This window comes from Rhinolophus sinicus, linkage group LG03 (genome assembly GCF_036562045.2).
Source record: "Rhinolophus sinicus isolate RSC01 linkage group LG03, ASM3656204v1, whole genome shotgun sequence".
NCBI lineage: Eukaryota > Metazoa > Chordata > Mammalia > Chiroptera > Rhinolophidae > Rhinolophus > Rhinolophus sinicus.
Genome location: NC_133753.1, coordinates 35275899 through 35291818, shown reverse-complemented (window position 1 = coordinate 35291818; position 15920 = coordinate 35275899). Strand labels below are relative to the sequence as shown.

The following is a 15920-nucleotide window of genomic DNA, read 5'->3' as shown; positions in this document are numbered from 1 at the left end:
CATAGTAACAGTTCTTCTGTCTGCTATCCATAGGGATTTGGGGGACAAAAGGAGGGCACTCACTGTTACTTTATGCACGCTTAGCATCTTCAACTGAGAAGCACTTTGTTCTTCCAAATAATGGTTTTTCAAATGCGGGTGGTCAGCTTTTCTTATTATTTCCCTTTTGTCAACTAGATTTTAGTCTTTGTTTCAATTCCGCCACCTCCCTACACTGCCCGCCTCACCATCTCTGCTGTGGGTGCTTGCGTGCGTGCGTGTGCGTGTGTGTGTATGTATGTATGTAAACAGAAATATAAAGGAAAAGTATGTGTCTGAAGCCAGAATGTCCCTGCTTGACGTTGATGGATTTCTTTCATACTCTTTGTAGAAAGAAGCAGATGCCATCGATGACACACTGAGTTCCAAACTTAAAGTCAAAGAGCTTTCGGTGATTGATGGTCGGAGAGCTCAGAATTGCAACATCCTTCTATCGAGGTATTGTTGATGTTGAATAAACATTTCTGGTGGGACCAGCTTCTCTATCATGTGGCTCCAAACCACATGTTTGTACTTGTTCCTTTAACTGGATTCTGCTGAGGTACAGTTCTTCAGACTCTTTTCTGTCTGATGTGAGGATAACTGTCGGTACTTACGTTCCCTAGTGGCACGTATCAGAACCGGTTGCCTACTTTCTTAGAGTTTCATTTCCACACACTTCTCAATTTAAAAGGCAGAACATCCTAAATCAATTGTGTGTGTGTTTCCCAGAGAGCCTGTAAATGGACTTTACTCTTACTTATACTTCTTGGCTCCAGAGATATTTTGGCTGTTGAGTAACCCTGTCACAGAATCAGAACCAACAAGGAAGCCTCTTTTCTTTCTTTCTTTCTTTCTATACTCAGATCTTTATATTTCAAGGTTATATGATTTCATGCTTTTTCTGAACATTTTTATGACTAAAAGGATATGTAAATCTCAAACCTCAATGAAATGCTCATTTATCCAGTTTAGCCCTGTTCAGAAATCTTTCTTATAATTAATGAACCATCACAGCTTTGGAATTTGAAATGAAGAAAGGAAATTTGGGAGTTTGGAATCTGATCGTAGGTTCAGGCGGTGTGTCAGGTTGTCTTGGGCATTTTTAAGTAACTTTTCTGGATCTAGTTTCTTCTTTCCTTAAAAGGGACTTTCACGTTAGGCAAAGATACCTGATGCTTCTGAGGTGAATGAGGATGTAAAGAACCTTGAACTTTGAGGCTTTAAGTGTAAGTCACGTTGGCTGCCTTCTGGAAAGAAGGTTATATGTTCGTTGAAGCTGGTGTAAGGTGACTTCTCTTTCAGGGAGAGTAAAGAGGGAAAGTAGTAGTCCTTAGTTTTTAGATGATCTTAGAGTAAGTTTCTTTTAACACAAAGAGCTGCTGTTTGTTTTTCAGCATGGAAGCTTGATTATTAGCCAGATATATATTACTTTAGGGAGCAAATGTTTCCTTTAGTGAAAGAGAAATTGAAGCTTAGTGAGATCCCTGAATTTTAATACAACTACTAAGGTAACATGAACCATCTTGTTAGCATTTCATTTCTGCCTCTGGAAGAATGGAAGCTATGTCAGTGGCCTGTATTTATCCCCATTTTTGCTCCCAGAACACAGGCTGAGGAAGACACCAGTAAAAGGAATTTGAAGGTCTAGTTATTTTTCTTTTATAGTGTATACAATCTGTTTTGTTATACTTTCTTTTTACAAATAACATTCTTTAATAGCAAGATTAAATGAAAATTTGGGATTTTTTTTTTTAATTCTAGAATTTCCCCCTATATTTTGCTCTTTTGCAGTCTAAAGGGACACTTTAAAACAACTTGACAAGGAAGCCATCATTCTAAATTTCTATAGTATTTAAGCATTCATAGGATAAAAACCATGACCCAGTTCCTCACAGACAGATTAGTCTCAGTGCTAGGTGCCCCCAGGGTAATTACACTAGTTATAGATAAGGTTATATCTCTTTCTGGCAAATTTCCCGTCCCTTAATTGAAGGAAGTATTTCATATTTGTGGTATGTAATTCCCTTCTTACCTCAAAAGTGTCAGAGCCTAAGGTGACTTAGAACTTGAATGTGTCTAAACTCTCTGGAAGACAGTTCTAGAACTTGCCTCGTAGCTGTTAGATTATTAAAATCCAATTTAATGTATAAGTGTTATTATACTGTGCATCAATAAAAAGTGTATTGTGCATAACAAAGTAATTTTGAGTCTCAGTTGACCTTATGGTAATTGGGCATTATTGATCCAGTTCTAAAACCTTCTCTCCCACAGAGGATTCATTAGCACACGCTTTTCCGCTCAGTGGTCAATTGTTTTAACTCTCTTGGTCAGGAAAGAACAGGGCTGACATGTTACGTATGCTGTGGTAAAGGTAAAAGAAATTGAGCCGGTTTAAATTTGTTTTTTTGTATAGTTTTTTGAACCAGTCAGCAGTTTACCACGCTCTCGTTCTCCCCTTTTTGTTGGCAATGCATTACTACCCACTAAAGGAGCTGGGGGCTTAAAGGAGGGAAGAGACTTGTGAGAGTGTGTTTGATACTTTTTTCTTAGAGAGATAGCACTTTGGAGCCTGTATTTCCCTGGCAGTATGCTGGGTGCCACAGGACTTACCCAGACTTCAGATAGCCCTGCTGCCTTTGGAAGCTTGCGGCTGATTAGAGAAGAAAGACGACACAGGCGAGATGACTTGTGAACAATTCAGGGCTTAGACTGGTCTGACTGGAAGGAGACGGGAGCTCGGCCAAAGGAGAGTGACAGCGGCAGCGTTTACCAGGAAAGTGGGCCTTGAAGGGTGATACCAGTTATGTGGGCAGGGGGACGGGCGGTTCCAAGGAGGTGTGCAGCCAGCGGAAAGGCGCTGGAAGGGTAGAAGCATAGCTAGTAAAGAGCCCTGTAATTGCAGCAGGCAGTTATCACCTGGGTTGAACGAGAGCAGGCCGGAGAGAGAGCCTGCGAGCCATGCCTGATGTCTTGGTAAGGGCATGAGTCAGCCCAGGATCCAGCCATACCTCCCTCATCTATAAAATGGAGATGATGAAAGTGGTAGCCTGGCAGGGGGCTTGTGAGAATTATGCCTGGCAGGAGGCCTGCATGTGGTAGCTGCTCACGTCGTGGCCTGTTTATGTGCCCATGGGATCAGATATTGGTGCAGTTTATTCAAGAGGAGAACACTTTGTTTTCATAAGGTTCCAAGTTTGGTCTCTCAAGGATTTACAGGATAGGTTGGAAGGGGTCAAGAATTGGAAGCCGAGGCAGCCATCAGGTAGGAGGCTGTTTCTGTTGTCCAGGTGAGACTCAGTGAGGGGCAGAGCTGAGAGAGACGAAGAAACCCTGAATATGACTTGGAGACTGATTTCGTGCATGGGGATGATGAATAGGAACATTTCCAAGTGGATGTCAAGATTTCTTGCTTTTCCACACTATCTTCTTTTATGCTTATTTCATTCCTAAAGGATGGCAACCCTCACTGCTTCTTATCTTGCTGACTAGGAATTTAATTCCCAGCAATGCAGTCATTCCACCACAGTGCAAGCTTGTGGCATATTCCATAGGCGGTATTTTAAGGAGTGCCTATGTCTGCAGTGTTTGGTTACCCTTCAGAGCTGTTCCTTAGCCACACACTGCAAACATTGGTCAGGAGCATCCTCGGTCAGGAGCACCTGCCACAGCCACTCCTGGAGCTGAACAGGCCTTTGGAAAAAAGCCCTTCCTGCCCCATCGTCCAAGCAGGGGAGGAGGCGCATGTCCTTTTTATGTGCTCACAGCATGAGTGGCCAGGGTCTCTTGCAGCTCCTAGAAAGAGAGTGGCTGGAAAGTACGCGCTTGAATCAGAAGCTTCAGGCCACCAAGGAGCCTGCCTCTCCTAGACTTGAGAATAGAATGGCAGAGGCCCTAAGCACATTGAGCAAAAACATGTCTACTGCACGTCTGTAGGCAACATGTGGCTATTTGAAATTCACTCTGCTTTATTCCCTAAAACAGACTTCTCCCTTCCCTCCCCCCCCAAAAAAAAAAGGGCAGAAAGAAACTTGGAAGTCAGTTTATATTGCAAAATGAACCCACCTAAAATACACTTTTATGAAGTGTTCTGCCATTCTTTTTTTCCAGATGCTCACTTAACATGGCAGCCAGAGTGTAGTAAACCACAAAAAGCTACTTTAAAATAGGAGGATTTGGCTTAAATCCACTGAAGCAGTGCTAAGGCTGATCTAGCCATCCATCCCTAACTTATTGTAATTACTCCTGGATGTTCCGATTCTCTTGGCAAATTTTTGAAATATTTGAGTAGAGCAAGGTAGCGTTAAATACTGTTTTTAAATGGCCGGTTTGTTTCCTGCCTTGTAAAGAAAGTTGAAGTGGATGTCTCAAAAGTTGCCACCCTCCAGCACACCAGAACACTGCCAAGCTTTAAAAGCAATTAAAAGGTTAGAACTGGTTGGGTCCTTAAATTACAGAGATTAGCAACTCATTCTGTGGATGACAGATGATACTAAGAACTCGGCAACGTATGGAACCATCCCGGAGGGCAGCGTACCCTTCTCCTCTTTCCCCAAAGGTAGTTTCTTTGTCTGCTCCAGCAGGCCACGTGCAAGGCGGTATGTTGACAGGTAGATTTTCCTAAGTACTATCCATTAAAGTCTCAAGTCTCTTTGTGGGCCACATTAAGAGAAACCAAAATTGTTATGAATTAGAGCTAGTGTTTAGTCCAGACAGCCTCTGGGGGATTGAAGAGCATAAATATATACAATTTCAAAAGCAAGAAGTTCTGCACTCCATATGGGGAGCTAATGAAATGCAAATCCGATACTTCAAGTATTGTTCTCACTCTGATTTTCAACTTCTTTTCTTTTAAATGCAAAACAGAAGGACTCAGCAGAACTACACCATAAAGTGGTTTCTTCAACTCAGTGTGTAAAGGACACAGAGCTAATTTATTTTTTTCTTATAAGTGGAACTTTTCTCATGGAGACTATAGGTGTTTCCACAGCCAGTTCATTTTCATTCGTGGCAGTTTCAGCCTTGCTAATGTTCCCATTCCTTGGCCTGTGTGGCCATTGCTCGGTGTTTGTCCTTAACTGACTCAAGAGCCTTGGGTGTCCTGGAAGCTAGGGCCACACAGGGCCTGTACGGTGGAGATCTTGATGCTGGGATACAGTTTTCCCAGCATATGATTTACCCATGCCAACTTGGCTTAATTGTTCCATTTATGTTTGGGCTTTGCCACCAGAACGTTCTGGTGAACATGTTCTTGAGACAGTGATTGTCACCAGAATGACTGCAACAATCTGGATACGTCTGCTGAGGTCCAGGGCTGCTGTCCAGCCCAGGAGTGATGATGGTTCCGCAACTAGGACTAGGCGGTCAAATGGGCCTTAGTTTAGAACGTGGACAATAGGGCGTGTTACTTAGATGCTGCAGTTGGGTATGAAGACATAAAATAGAAGAAAGTGGTACTGATACAATTGGATTCCCAAATGTGTTCCTTCCCTGTCCTACTTGTTGGCACATGAAACAACATGCAGTGTAAATGGCAGGATGGATGGTTTTAACAAGGTCATGTCAAAATCCAAAGAAAAGGACAAGCCAGAGGTGTCCAGAGTAGACTGTTTTGTCCAGCTCCACCCTCGGCAGTCTTTCCCCCCTCCATGGTCTTTGTGTCCACCCCAGCCCTCATCCAGCCCTCTCATTTATCTGTGAGAGCATGAGTAAGCATGCATGCTTTACATACCCTTGTGTCTTGAGTGTTTTCGCTTATCATTTGATTCTCCCAAACATTATAACCACCTTTAAAATAAATACCATGTCTTCTAATTTTTTTTAAATGTTCCCAGACCTATTGGGTACTGTGTGCAAAGAGGACACTCTGGTGAAATAATGGATATGAAAGTGCTTTGGGAAGTGTCCATAGTAACCCTACTAAGCACTGTTTAATGATCAGATAACTTCCCGTGAATATTAAGGTTACATAAGTACTACTGCTTTTTTTTAGTCTGGTGTAGAAAAGTCTGCCTTGTAGAGTATTAATGCAGTTTATTAAGCCTTTTCAATGGCCAGGCACTATTACATGCATTATTATTTCACTTTTTACACACACATAAACATATATGCACACACACGCGAACACACACACACAAAAAACCCTTTTTTAATGTAGTTATTATTATCCCTATTTTATAGATGAGGAAACTGAGGCTTAAGAAAAACTTTTTCTGAGGTCATACTGACCAGAAAGTGTTAGAACTCGGACTGGGACCCAGCCTTCAGCTATCTCCTCTCGTGTGGAGGTTGTTTGTCTTGCTCTGCACTTGTGTGTTTACGTCTTTATCTTCAGTCCTAAGTGTGATTCTTCTTGGAGATCATAGACTAGAAGAACAGCTCAAATGATGTGAATATGCCACGTTAGCGGTAGCTCGTAAGGAAGTAACATTTTTAAAGTAAGTCTGGGTCTAATGCTTACAAATAGGACAAAAGAATGACTCTATTGTTACAACTAATCATCTGATTAAGACTTTTTGCCCTGATTAAGACTATTTATTGGTTGTGGCTACTAAAAGCACATCTTTACAAGTATGTTTTAATGTCCTGACACTTGATAGTCAACATTTTGCTGTCCTGACATAATCAAGCCATAAATCCTTAATTAAATTAGTAAATCATAAATTTATGGTAGAAAACAGATTTGTATTTTGCATAAATCCTTCCCTATGAGATACTAATTAGATAAGCAATATTTTGGGATTAGCAGTCAAGAATCTTGGGCTTGTCTTAGATTCTGCCACTTTCTACATGTTTGGCCTTGGGCAAATCACTTAGCCATTCCAAGCCTTGGTTTCTTTCTCTATTAAAATAAAAAATAACGGTCACAGTATTTTGAAGTTCAGATAAAATAACATGTGGAAAGTCCTCAACTATGAAGTGCTTGTAAATTTTATTTTGTATATTAACTATTGCTCAATTTTTTAACAGTCACTTAGATTCTAACCTTAAAATCCATTTTTAATACAACAGCAAACTTTTAAACACTTCTGATATATAATAAAATTAAGAATTTAGCTCTTTCACCTGCAATTCATGGATAGATTTGTACGGGTGTTGTCCCCATTGCTCATCTTCCAATCCCTTGCTTAAGGAGACCAAACGATAAAACATGACAGCTTTGTTCTCTGTGTCAGCAGAGCATTACAAAGCCCTGAAAGAATGTTAAAGCAGTTTCAAAATACTACTTTTCGATGCAGTACTGTCAGGCAATAAGCTTTTACTGGGAGATTTTGAGCAAAACGGTACTTGAAAATCAGCAGCTGGAGTAGCAAAATGAATTCTCTTACATTAAATTTTGATACTCAAGCCTGTACTGTTAACAACAAAACGAACTATTCTTTCTCCAGGTTGAAATTATCCAACGATGAAATCAAACGGGCAATTCTAACAATGGACGAGCAAGAAGATCTGCCCAAGGACATGTTGGAACAGGTGAGCTGTCAGACGGATCTCAGTACACAAGTGACCACTGACTTTCAGCGGGGAGGGAGACAGTGAGCAAATCCGGTTGTTGCTGGTAGATGATTTCCTCATTTCTGAAATGCGGAGGTTGCGCCAAGGTTCCGAGCGACTCTGTTAGGAGACGTTATGACTTTATTCTCTGATTGTCCCTCAACATGCTGGGTGAGAAGGAAGGTGACGAGTTTGTCAAATGCCTGCGATCCACAATGCCAGCTCTGTCCCTCATACAGCAATTAAGTTATTCTGCCTCAGTAGGTCATATGTATCTACTGGCTTTACCGGCAAATGTGTTTCATAGGAATATCAAGACTCACTTAGCACGATGAGTTCACACCCCATACCCGTAAACTGATTCATTGCTAAATCCTTAATACAATTCGTGTCTTGGTCTCGGTTCACCACTCCCACAACAGAAGCCACTGTTGAACCCCTAGCATTGTCATCGACATCAAAATACTTGTATGTGTCATAAGGTGGGGTGCAAATTTCTCGGGGCGAAGTCTTGTCTCTAACTTGTGTGGCACTCCTCTTGTGTTGTAAATGGCAGTACAGTCACATGCTGGGCCAGCAGGTTTGGATGGATTTACACGTAGTCGGCACACATCCTTGTCCATGGTGTTCGGAGGTCATTTGTATTATCCGTGGTGGGCAGCAAGTCGAATGTGGTGACATCGCCTCTCCCTCTCCGTACAGTATTTCTACACCGTGCTCTGTGTAACCACCCAGCTGTGTTATGTGATGTTCAGCAGCTTTGCTCAGTTGTCCCCCAAACGACAGTGTTGTTGACTAGCCTCTAGGGATTATCACCTGCCCCGTTGTCTGGACCTAAATTCTCCTTTGTTTTGTGGCGATAGTCTCGGAATGCCCTAAGTCTGCTTGTCACATCATCCTTGGGACAGTCATTTTTTGAGTGATTTTGGACATGTGGGCCATGTTAATTATAGCCAGGTCCACTTAAGGTTGACAGTGGACACGAGCAATCATGATTCCAGGTTGAACTTGAGGTCTCTGTCGGTGCGCTCAGCTTCCGAGAGCATAGGAAAGGACATGTTGCATGGCTGACAGTGACCCTGGGCAGCAAGGCTGTTCCAGGTGCAGTGCCTGTTTGTCTGCATGTACATTTTCCATGGTTCTTACTGGTGTCCTAACAGGTCACAGACACAGAGCAGGGAGGAGTGATGTGTGTGGTGTCACCACACCTAAACAGACCTGCCCTCCCTGAAGCCATTGCAGCTGTCATCGTCCTAGGTGAAAACCCTCACGCTAGCTGTGGGAAAACTTTCTGTGCTGTCCTTTGAAGGTTTGATTTAGTTGTCAAAATAGTTAATGACTGCGTTTCCAAGTCTGTTAGGATGTTCTGTGTATGAATAGTTTAAAAGGAATTCCTAAACCTAAAATTCATTTTTAGAGCATTTTACGGCTCCCTCTCTTGCTGTACACCAGTCAGAACAGTCTCTGCCCCGAGCCAGTGCAGCCCAGCTGCCCTCTGCCTCTCCCCGGCCCCCAGGTGGCCCTGCGCTGTGGTTGTCGACATCAGAAGTTGCTCACCCAGAGTGAAGAGCTGAGCAGAAAGCTGCTTTCGTTCTGAGGCTTTCAGTCCCTATCGGCAAGGTCATGTGTTTAAAATTCCACAAGATCTGTTTACTGTGAAATTGCATCCAACAAAATGCCTCCTTGAGGGAAAGGATTTCAAAATCTTGCCAAAAGGACTTACAGTGCAAATAGAATGTACTTCAAATAAATAAAGTAAGCAAACGAGTCTACTGAAGCAGAATCTGGCCAGTTAGGATACTTTTGACCTGGTCTCTCCTGATAATTCTGTGTATCTCATCAGTCATGCTCTTTCTTTTCCTCCTGATTCTACCACCCCTCCTCTTGTTTCCTTTGCCTTCATACAACACTCTTCCCAGACAAGCACTCAAGCCAGCATCTCTGCTCCTATTTAAGGTTCTCATGAGCCCCATTCATTCCCTCCTCTCCTGCTGCTTTTAGCTGCTGGGCTCAGAACTCAGGTGAGATCAATATACTTGTTCTTGGAATGTATACCTTTCTCCTGTTCCCAGGTGTCTGTGTAACTCTTCTTTCCTCTTCACACACAGTTGTTACCCAGCTCTGCTCTGAGAACTGAGCCTTAGCGGGCTCCTCTCACTATGCCCTTGCACGTAATGAAAGAGAGCGTAGTGATTGTGTTATCGTGGAAAGGGGCCTGTGGGCTCTGCACGGCTAGTTGGGGGCGATACCTGAGACTAGAACTGAATTTCCTTGCCCAGAAGGTAAAAATCCAAACTAAGGGGAACGAACAAGCCTCTCTCTCTCTCTCTCTTCCTCCTTCCTTCCCCTTGCCTACTACCTTCCCTTCTTGCACTGAGGAAGAATGAGAAGATTCTCATCCTGTACAGTGGCACTATTTGAATGTAGGAACATAAGTGACAACTAGAAGCTAAAAGGCCACCAGACCTATGAACTCCTCCCTGACACCTACTGTCATCTGTCCCCGGCTTCTACTCCATCAGGAAAGAGGAGTGTCCTTGGCCCATCCTGTCCTTCTGCTCAGAGACCCAGCATGGTGGGAGGACTCTGCCCCCCTCTTCTAGACCTTTCACTTCTTCCTCTTGACACGTAACTTATTTAAGTCTCAGCGTTTCACACAGGCACACGCATGCACGTGCACACAGACGCACGCACACGCACCCATCTAGCCGCTGTCCTCTCTCTTTTTTGACGCAGCCAAAGTTCTTGAAAGCTTGTCCCCACTTGCCTCCTGTTCTCTCTTTTTCAACTCATACAAGTCTGTCTTCCTCACCTTCCTAAAGCTGTTCTCACCAAGGACACAAACATTCCTTATTGCTGAAGCCAGGGGGCACTTTGCAGTCCTTACCTTCCTTGATTTCTTGGTGGTATGCGACACTAATGGCCTGATAAAATGCCTTCTGTTAGCCCTGTGATTTCACAGAGGCCCCTCCATTGCCTCCTTCGAAGGTTCCTCTTCTTCTTGTCTTCATCCTTTAAGTGCTGACTATTCTCAAGCCCTGCTTTTTTTTCTCTTGATGGCTCCAGGCACCTCACTCCCATCCGTGCATGTTACAACCAGCACCAATGCTTTGTCTTCCAAACAGATCTGTTTGGGATTTCAGACCCATTTGTCCACCAGCCTACTACAATTTCCTACTTGGTTCTCTTGCCAGTATTTTAAACACTAAACTCACGTTCTCCCCACCTACCCTCAGCCAACCTTTTCTTCCTGGGTTCCATGTTATATTCTGTGTACATTTTTCGCCTAAGCAAGAAGCCTGGGCCTCATCCTTTTGACCCTCATCTCCTATAATTCATCCACCAACAAGCCAGTCCAGTTCCATTCAAATCCCCTAAATAGCTCTAGAATCTTTCCACTACCCAATCCAGGCCACCATCATTTTTCACCTGGATTACTGCATCAACCGTCTAATCACACCCCCCTAATACTTTCCATCCCTCCTAGTTCTTTCTCCGCTCTGCAAACACAGCAATCTTTTTAGAATGCAAATGCCTTCTTCTACTTAAGATTTTAAGTTATATCCCAGTGCCCTCAAAATAAAGACTGCACTTCTTATAAGGCCTTTGCCTTCACCTTGACCACAGCTGCCCTCTCCCACTGCCATTACAGCTGCTCTTCCACTCGCATAAATGCTGTGCTACCCATTCCAGACCTCGGCACATAACATGCATGCTGCGTGGAATACACTTCCAATCTCACACCACTAGCCTCCTTCCCTGGAGTCCCTATTCTTTCACTGCCAGTGGCACCCAGACTCACTGCCTTTTCTGAGGTCCCTTAGTTAAATCCAACAAACATTTGAAAACCTGCTCCATGGACCACCCAATGCCAGCACAATGCCAGCATCAAGTTATGAGGAGGATCTTGGAGTCTGGAGGGTCAGTGTAACTTTTTTTTTTAAATGTCCACAGGCATTTGATCTACAAGATAGCACATAGGCCTGTGCATACACAGACGCATATTTGTACCTTTAAAGGAAATCAGACGCATACAGAAGTACTTTCTCAACTTTAAATATTGTTGCTATTTCTTCCACATTCCATGCTCATTTCTTCCTCCAAAATAAAATATGGACTTAAAAACTTTAAATCCCACTGCGTTCCTCTCATCCAACTTTACATGGAGCAAAAACATGAGATGGGATTAGATAAGCCAGAGAAATAAGCAAACTGAATGGAAAATACACATAGAATAACTCATTCCAGCCAGCATGATGTAATAGAAAAAAAGCATAGTGCTGGTAGCCAGGAGACATAGATTCTATTTCTGACGATGACACGCACTTGCTCTGTAATCCTGAGTGAGTTGTTTAATCTCTCTAATCCTCAGTTGTGTTATCTTCTAACGAGAGGGTTGAATCTCCAAGGTCCCTGCAAAGTGGGTCCTGGTGAAGAACCATCACAATTCTGATTTGAGAAGCAGTATAGAACAAACAGGTGCCAGGAATGACTCTTATACCCATTAACTACTTTTCAAGTAAAAATGGAAAGATTTAATCATTTTCTATTTTATCTTAACAATCACCCGTAAGCAGAGCTTATATAACTTAAACAAGAGTTAAAATTTCACCTTGGGATTAACTGCCAGGGTGAGAAATTACTGCAGAAATTTAAGTTACAAACAGCAGTTTTAATAATTATGTGTCCTTTGTAGCTCTTGAAATTTGTTCCTGAGAAAGGTGACATTGACCTGTTGGAGGAACATAAACATGAACTGGATCGGATGGCCAAGGCTGATAGATTCCTTTTTGAGATGAGCCGGTGAGTTTAAAAATGCTTAAAAAGTAAAGATGCCTCTTACCTTTCTTAGGAAGTTAAACTTTTGATTCATGTTAAATGGTTTGGGTCAATTAACCCGGTTTAACTTGAAGCCTGTTTGAATTCCAAAATCTCCTCGAGTCTGAATCGTGTGGAAGTTATTTTGTTTAATTGAGTTCTTTGCCCATGGGTAAGCCAGAGTCAGGGTTGCCTCACAATTACCTCTATTTCTGGGCCTTTGGGACTCAAATGCTTTGACCTAATCAAGTCATAACTTTGCCTGGTTCCAGTGTCATTCTCACCACTTTGATTTCTTGGGATGGTCTCTCACTCCTCCTAGGACCTCAGCATCCCAAGGTTGTTGTTAAACAGAAAAAAGAAAAAAAATGGACAGACCGCATGTCAACCTAGAGCCCACGTAACTGAACAGCCCGGGTCTGGATGTCAAATCATGACACATGCAGACATCATTAATCGATCGTGGCATTCTTCCCACCGAGCCTGGGCAAGCTTTCTCCACCCTTCTCCAGAAATCCCTGAGGCAGCCACTGGCCCTTAATTGAGTTTGGCATGTGAGCTGAGTCTATTTGCCATCCCAGGCCTAGCAAATTGGTTCTGCATTAGAGAAGGACCAGTGGTCCTGAAAGTCTTAGTCAACGCAGAGCACTTCCCAAGTTCCAAAGGCCAACAAATGTAGCCAGGGTGAGCACGTCTCTCACTACATGTCTGCCCAATCCAGACTTATTTTTGTGGTTGTTCTATCTCAACTTGCCCACTGCAATAGGACAAAGGAGGGTTTGGAAATTTTGACAGGTGTGCCCTGCGACTTAAGTGTAGACAAACTGGAGGGCCACCTGCAATAGATTCCACTTAGCAACTGTCCAGATCTTTGCCTCATCTCACTGAATCCTCCTATCAGCCCTGCCAGGAAAGCTGTGAGGTAGGGAGACATTCTTTTCCATCTAATGAAGGAGTTAAGGTATCTGTTCAAGGTCATCTGATAGTAAGAGGAGACCCTGGGCTGCAAACCCAGGTCTGTCTGATTACATGGTATAGTTTGGGAGGAGGGGCTGATCCCAAGTCCTACTGGACTGAAATTTCCACCTGAGAGCAGGTTAGGCAGTGATCTCAGGCCAGGGCAGGAATACCCACCCCCACCCCGACCCCCTCAGCAACACAAAGCAGTTCATCTTGGTGGCGACCACAGAGGCCAGTTTGGCTCTCTGTTCATCTCTAGTAGCTTGTTGCTATCTTGGAAGGCAGAGCTTGCCAGCCCTGAGGGAGCAGATAGAGAGATAACTGTGGAAGAAAGAGGAAGGTTTGGGAATGTGAGTGAGAAGAGGGTGATATGAAGAGAGAATGCTAGAGATAGTAGTTTCCTCTATAGTTTTGCCAAAGACAAACTTTGTGGAAAGTTAAGAAGCATGGGAGAAGTATAGGAAACAGCCCTTTATTTGTAGCAGAAGGGAAGAGGGCTTTAGTCAATAGCAGCCAGCTCTCACTTTCAGCAGTTGACTAATCTGATGAGAGCTAAGGACCCTGTTGCAATTTCACAAATACCCCCGTAGGTCAGAGGAAAATGAGCCCTCCAGGCAAAGTTGGCCTCATGCCCTGTGCTCCTGTCCAGGAGAGGAAGTGTGTGCGTGTGTGTGCGTGTGCGTGTGTGTACGTATATGTGTGTGTGTGTGTGTGTATGGGGTAGCACTCTGAGGTACCTCTGCCGTCACATCCATTGAGTGAACATAGCCATGTTAAGTGAATGTTCATTAGTCTGTGTTTGCTCTTACAGAATTAATCATTATCAGCAAAGACTGCAGTCACTGTACTTCAAAAAGAAGTTTGCAGAGCGCGTGGCAGAAGTTAAACCTAAAGTCGAAGGTAAAGTCAAGCTGCCCAGATGGGAAATAATATTCATGTTGCCCATATACAAATGTAATCCAAGTGCATATAGTAAACAGGATTCCTTCGGTGATTTTTTTTTTTTTTTTGGAAATCTTTTGGATTCTGATGGATAATTACTAAAGGTGGGCGCTTGACTCCCCGGCCTGGCCTGGCCTGGGTCCTGGAGATCACAGCATACCTCCTGGGCTCCTCTGCAGGTTGGGCTTTTGACCACGTGGGTGTTGGGGAGGAATTTATTTGACTGCTACTAGCATTAAACCTGTAATTCGCTTTCTTGCAACAGGGCCTTACTAGATGTTTCTAAGTGAAGGTTTGAGGCTCTTGCATGGCTTGATTTTGAGGCCAGTACATTTGTAAGTGTTTGCAGTGTGGTCAAGGCAACTGAAGAGCCCAGCCCCCGAGTGCAGGCTGGAGTCAGGACCCTGCCCGAGCCCCAGTCCTTGATGACACCTGCAAGCTGTAACATGTAACACATTTTACCAGTTTTTCTATTACTGCAATTGATCAGTAATCCTATTGATCTGACTCGTCCAGGCAAGAAAGTGTTTGCAAAGGACTGTGGGAAATGCACTTGCTGGTCTGTGTATTCCTACGTGCGTACAATTGATGAGTCAGCCAAGACAAGGGCGGTGAGCAGATAGGACTGTGCAGCTGCCTGTGGGTCTCTTGAACAACCTTAGCTGGCTCTCCCCATCCTCTTCCTCTTTGCTTCTAGTTCAGGTGTTTTGAAAGTGCTCCTGGGCATCGAACCCAATCTTGTAGACTTATCACTGAAAAGACTTGGTGTTAATACCTGTGTTTTCTACGCTTTGTTTTGAAGCAATTCGTTCTGGCTCAGAGGAGGTGTTTAGGAGCGGTGCCCTGAAGCAGTTGCTAGAAGTGGTTTTGGCATTTGGAAATTACATGAATAAAGGCCAAAGAGGCAATGCTTATGGATTCAAGATATCCAGCCTAAACAAGATTGCTGACACAAAATCCAGCATTGACAAGTAAGTACGGGTTCTTCTGATGCCTGGAGGATCCAGGTGCTTAGGTCAGGGCTTAAATGTGCACCCCTCTGGTCCTCCTGGGCCTCCACCATTCTCACGCCTCTCTTAGCTCTTTCACAACCATGAGAGTCCTCAAGTTCCCATTGGGCCCGTTATCCTTCATCCGTTTTCAGTCCAGGGGATATCCTCTAGTCCAAGTTTTTTTGTTTTGGGGGTTTTCTTGGATAAACTTTATATTTTTGTACGATACACTAAAGACAAGTTCACTAATTATAAATGTACATCTTGATGCATTTTCACAAACTAAACACATCTGTAGAACTGGTGCCCAGATGAAGAAACAGAACCCTGCCAACACTCCAGTAGTCCGCTCATGACCTCTCCCAGTCCCTGGCCCCCACAGGGAACCGTGTTCCAGGGAAAAGGAAAAATCTGACAGCTGATGATAGAATCCGAAGCTGGTTGGGTTTTTAGGTTATGTTTTCCTATATGCATTGAAGCTAGCCGCTGTATGGAAAAATTACGATGTGTAAATGTGTTTTGTCTGTTTGTATTCAGCTGCTCATCCCAAGACTCGTTAAAATGTTTCCCAGAGAATGCATGTTAGGTGAAGAGATTCTCGTTAGAGACACTGAGGTGGGAAAATGCTCTGATGTCATTAGCAGGCAGGGTCACTGGGTATATTAACTCCAGTTTCCCTGAGAGCCTGTTTCTCTA

At 43.5% G+C, this 15920-nt stretch overlaps 1 protein-coding gene across 6 annotated transcripts in view; it reads left to right on the top strand.

Moving 5' to 3' along the window:
• The window catches only part of DAAM1 (dishevelled associated activator of morphogenesis 1), a 160845-nt gene that overhangs the window by 130399 nt on the left and 14526 nt on the right, over positions 1 to 15920 (top strand). For all 6 annotated transcript variants that reach the window (XM_074327417.1, XM_074327416.1, XM_074327415.1 and 3 more), the window contains 5 exons: positions 371 to 477; positions 7407 to 7491; positions 12209 to 12315; positions 14102 to 14190; positions 15035 to 15203. In XM_074327417.1, coding sequence (XP_074183518.1) covers positions 371 to 477; positions 7407 to 7491; positions 12209 to 12315; positions 14102 to 14190; positions 15035 to 15203 — 557 coding nt within the window. The remainder of the gene's footprint in view (positions 1 to 370; positions 478 to 7406; positions 7492 to 12208; positions 12316 to 14101; positions 14191 to 15034; positions 15204 to 15920) is intronic.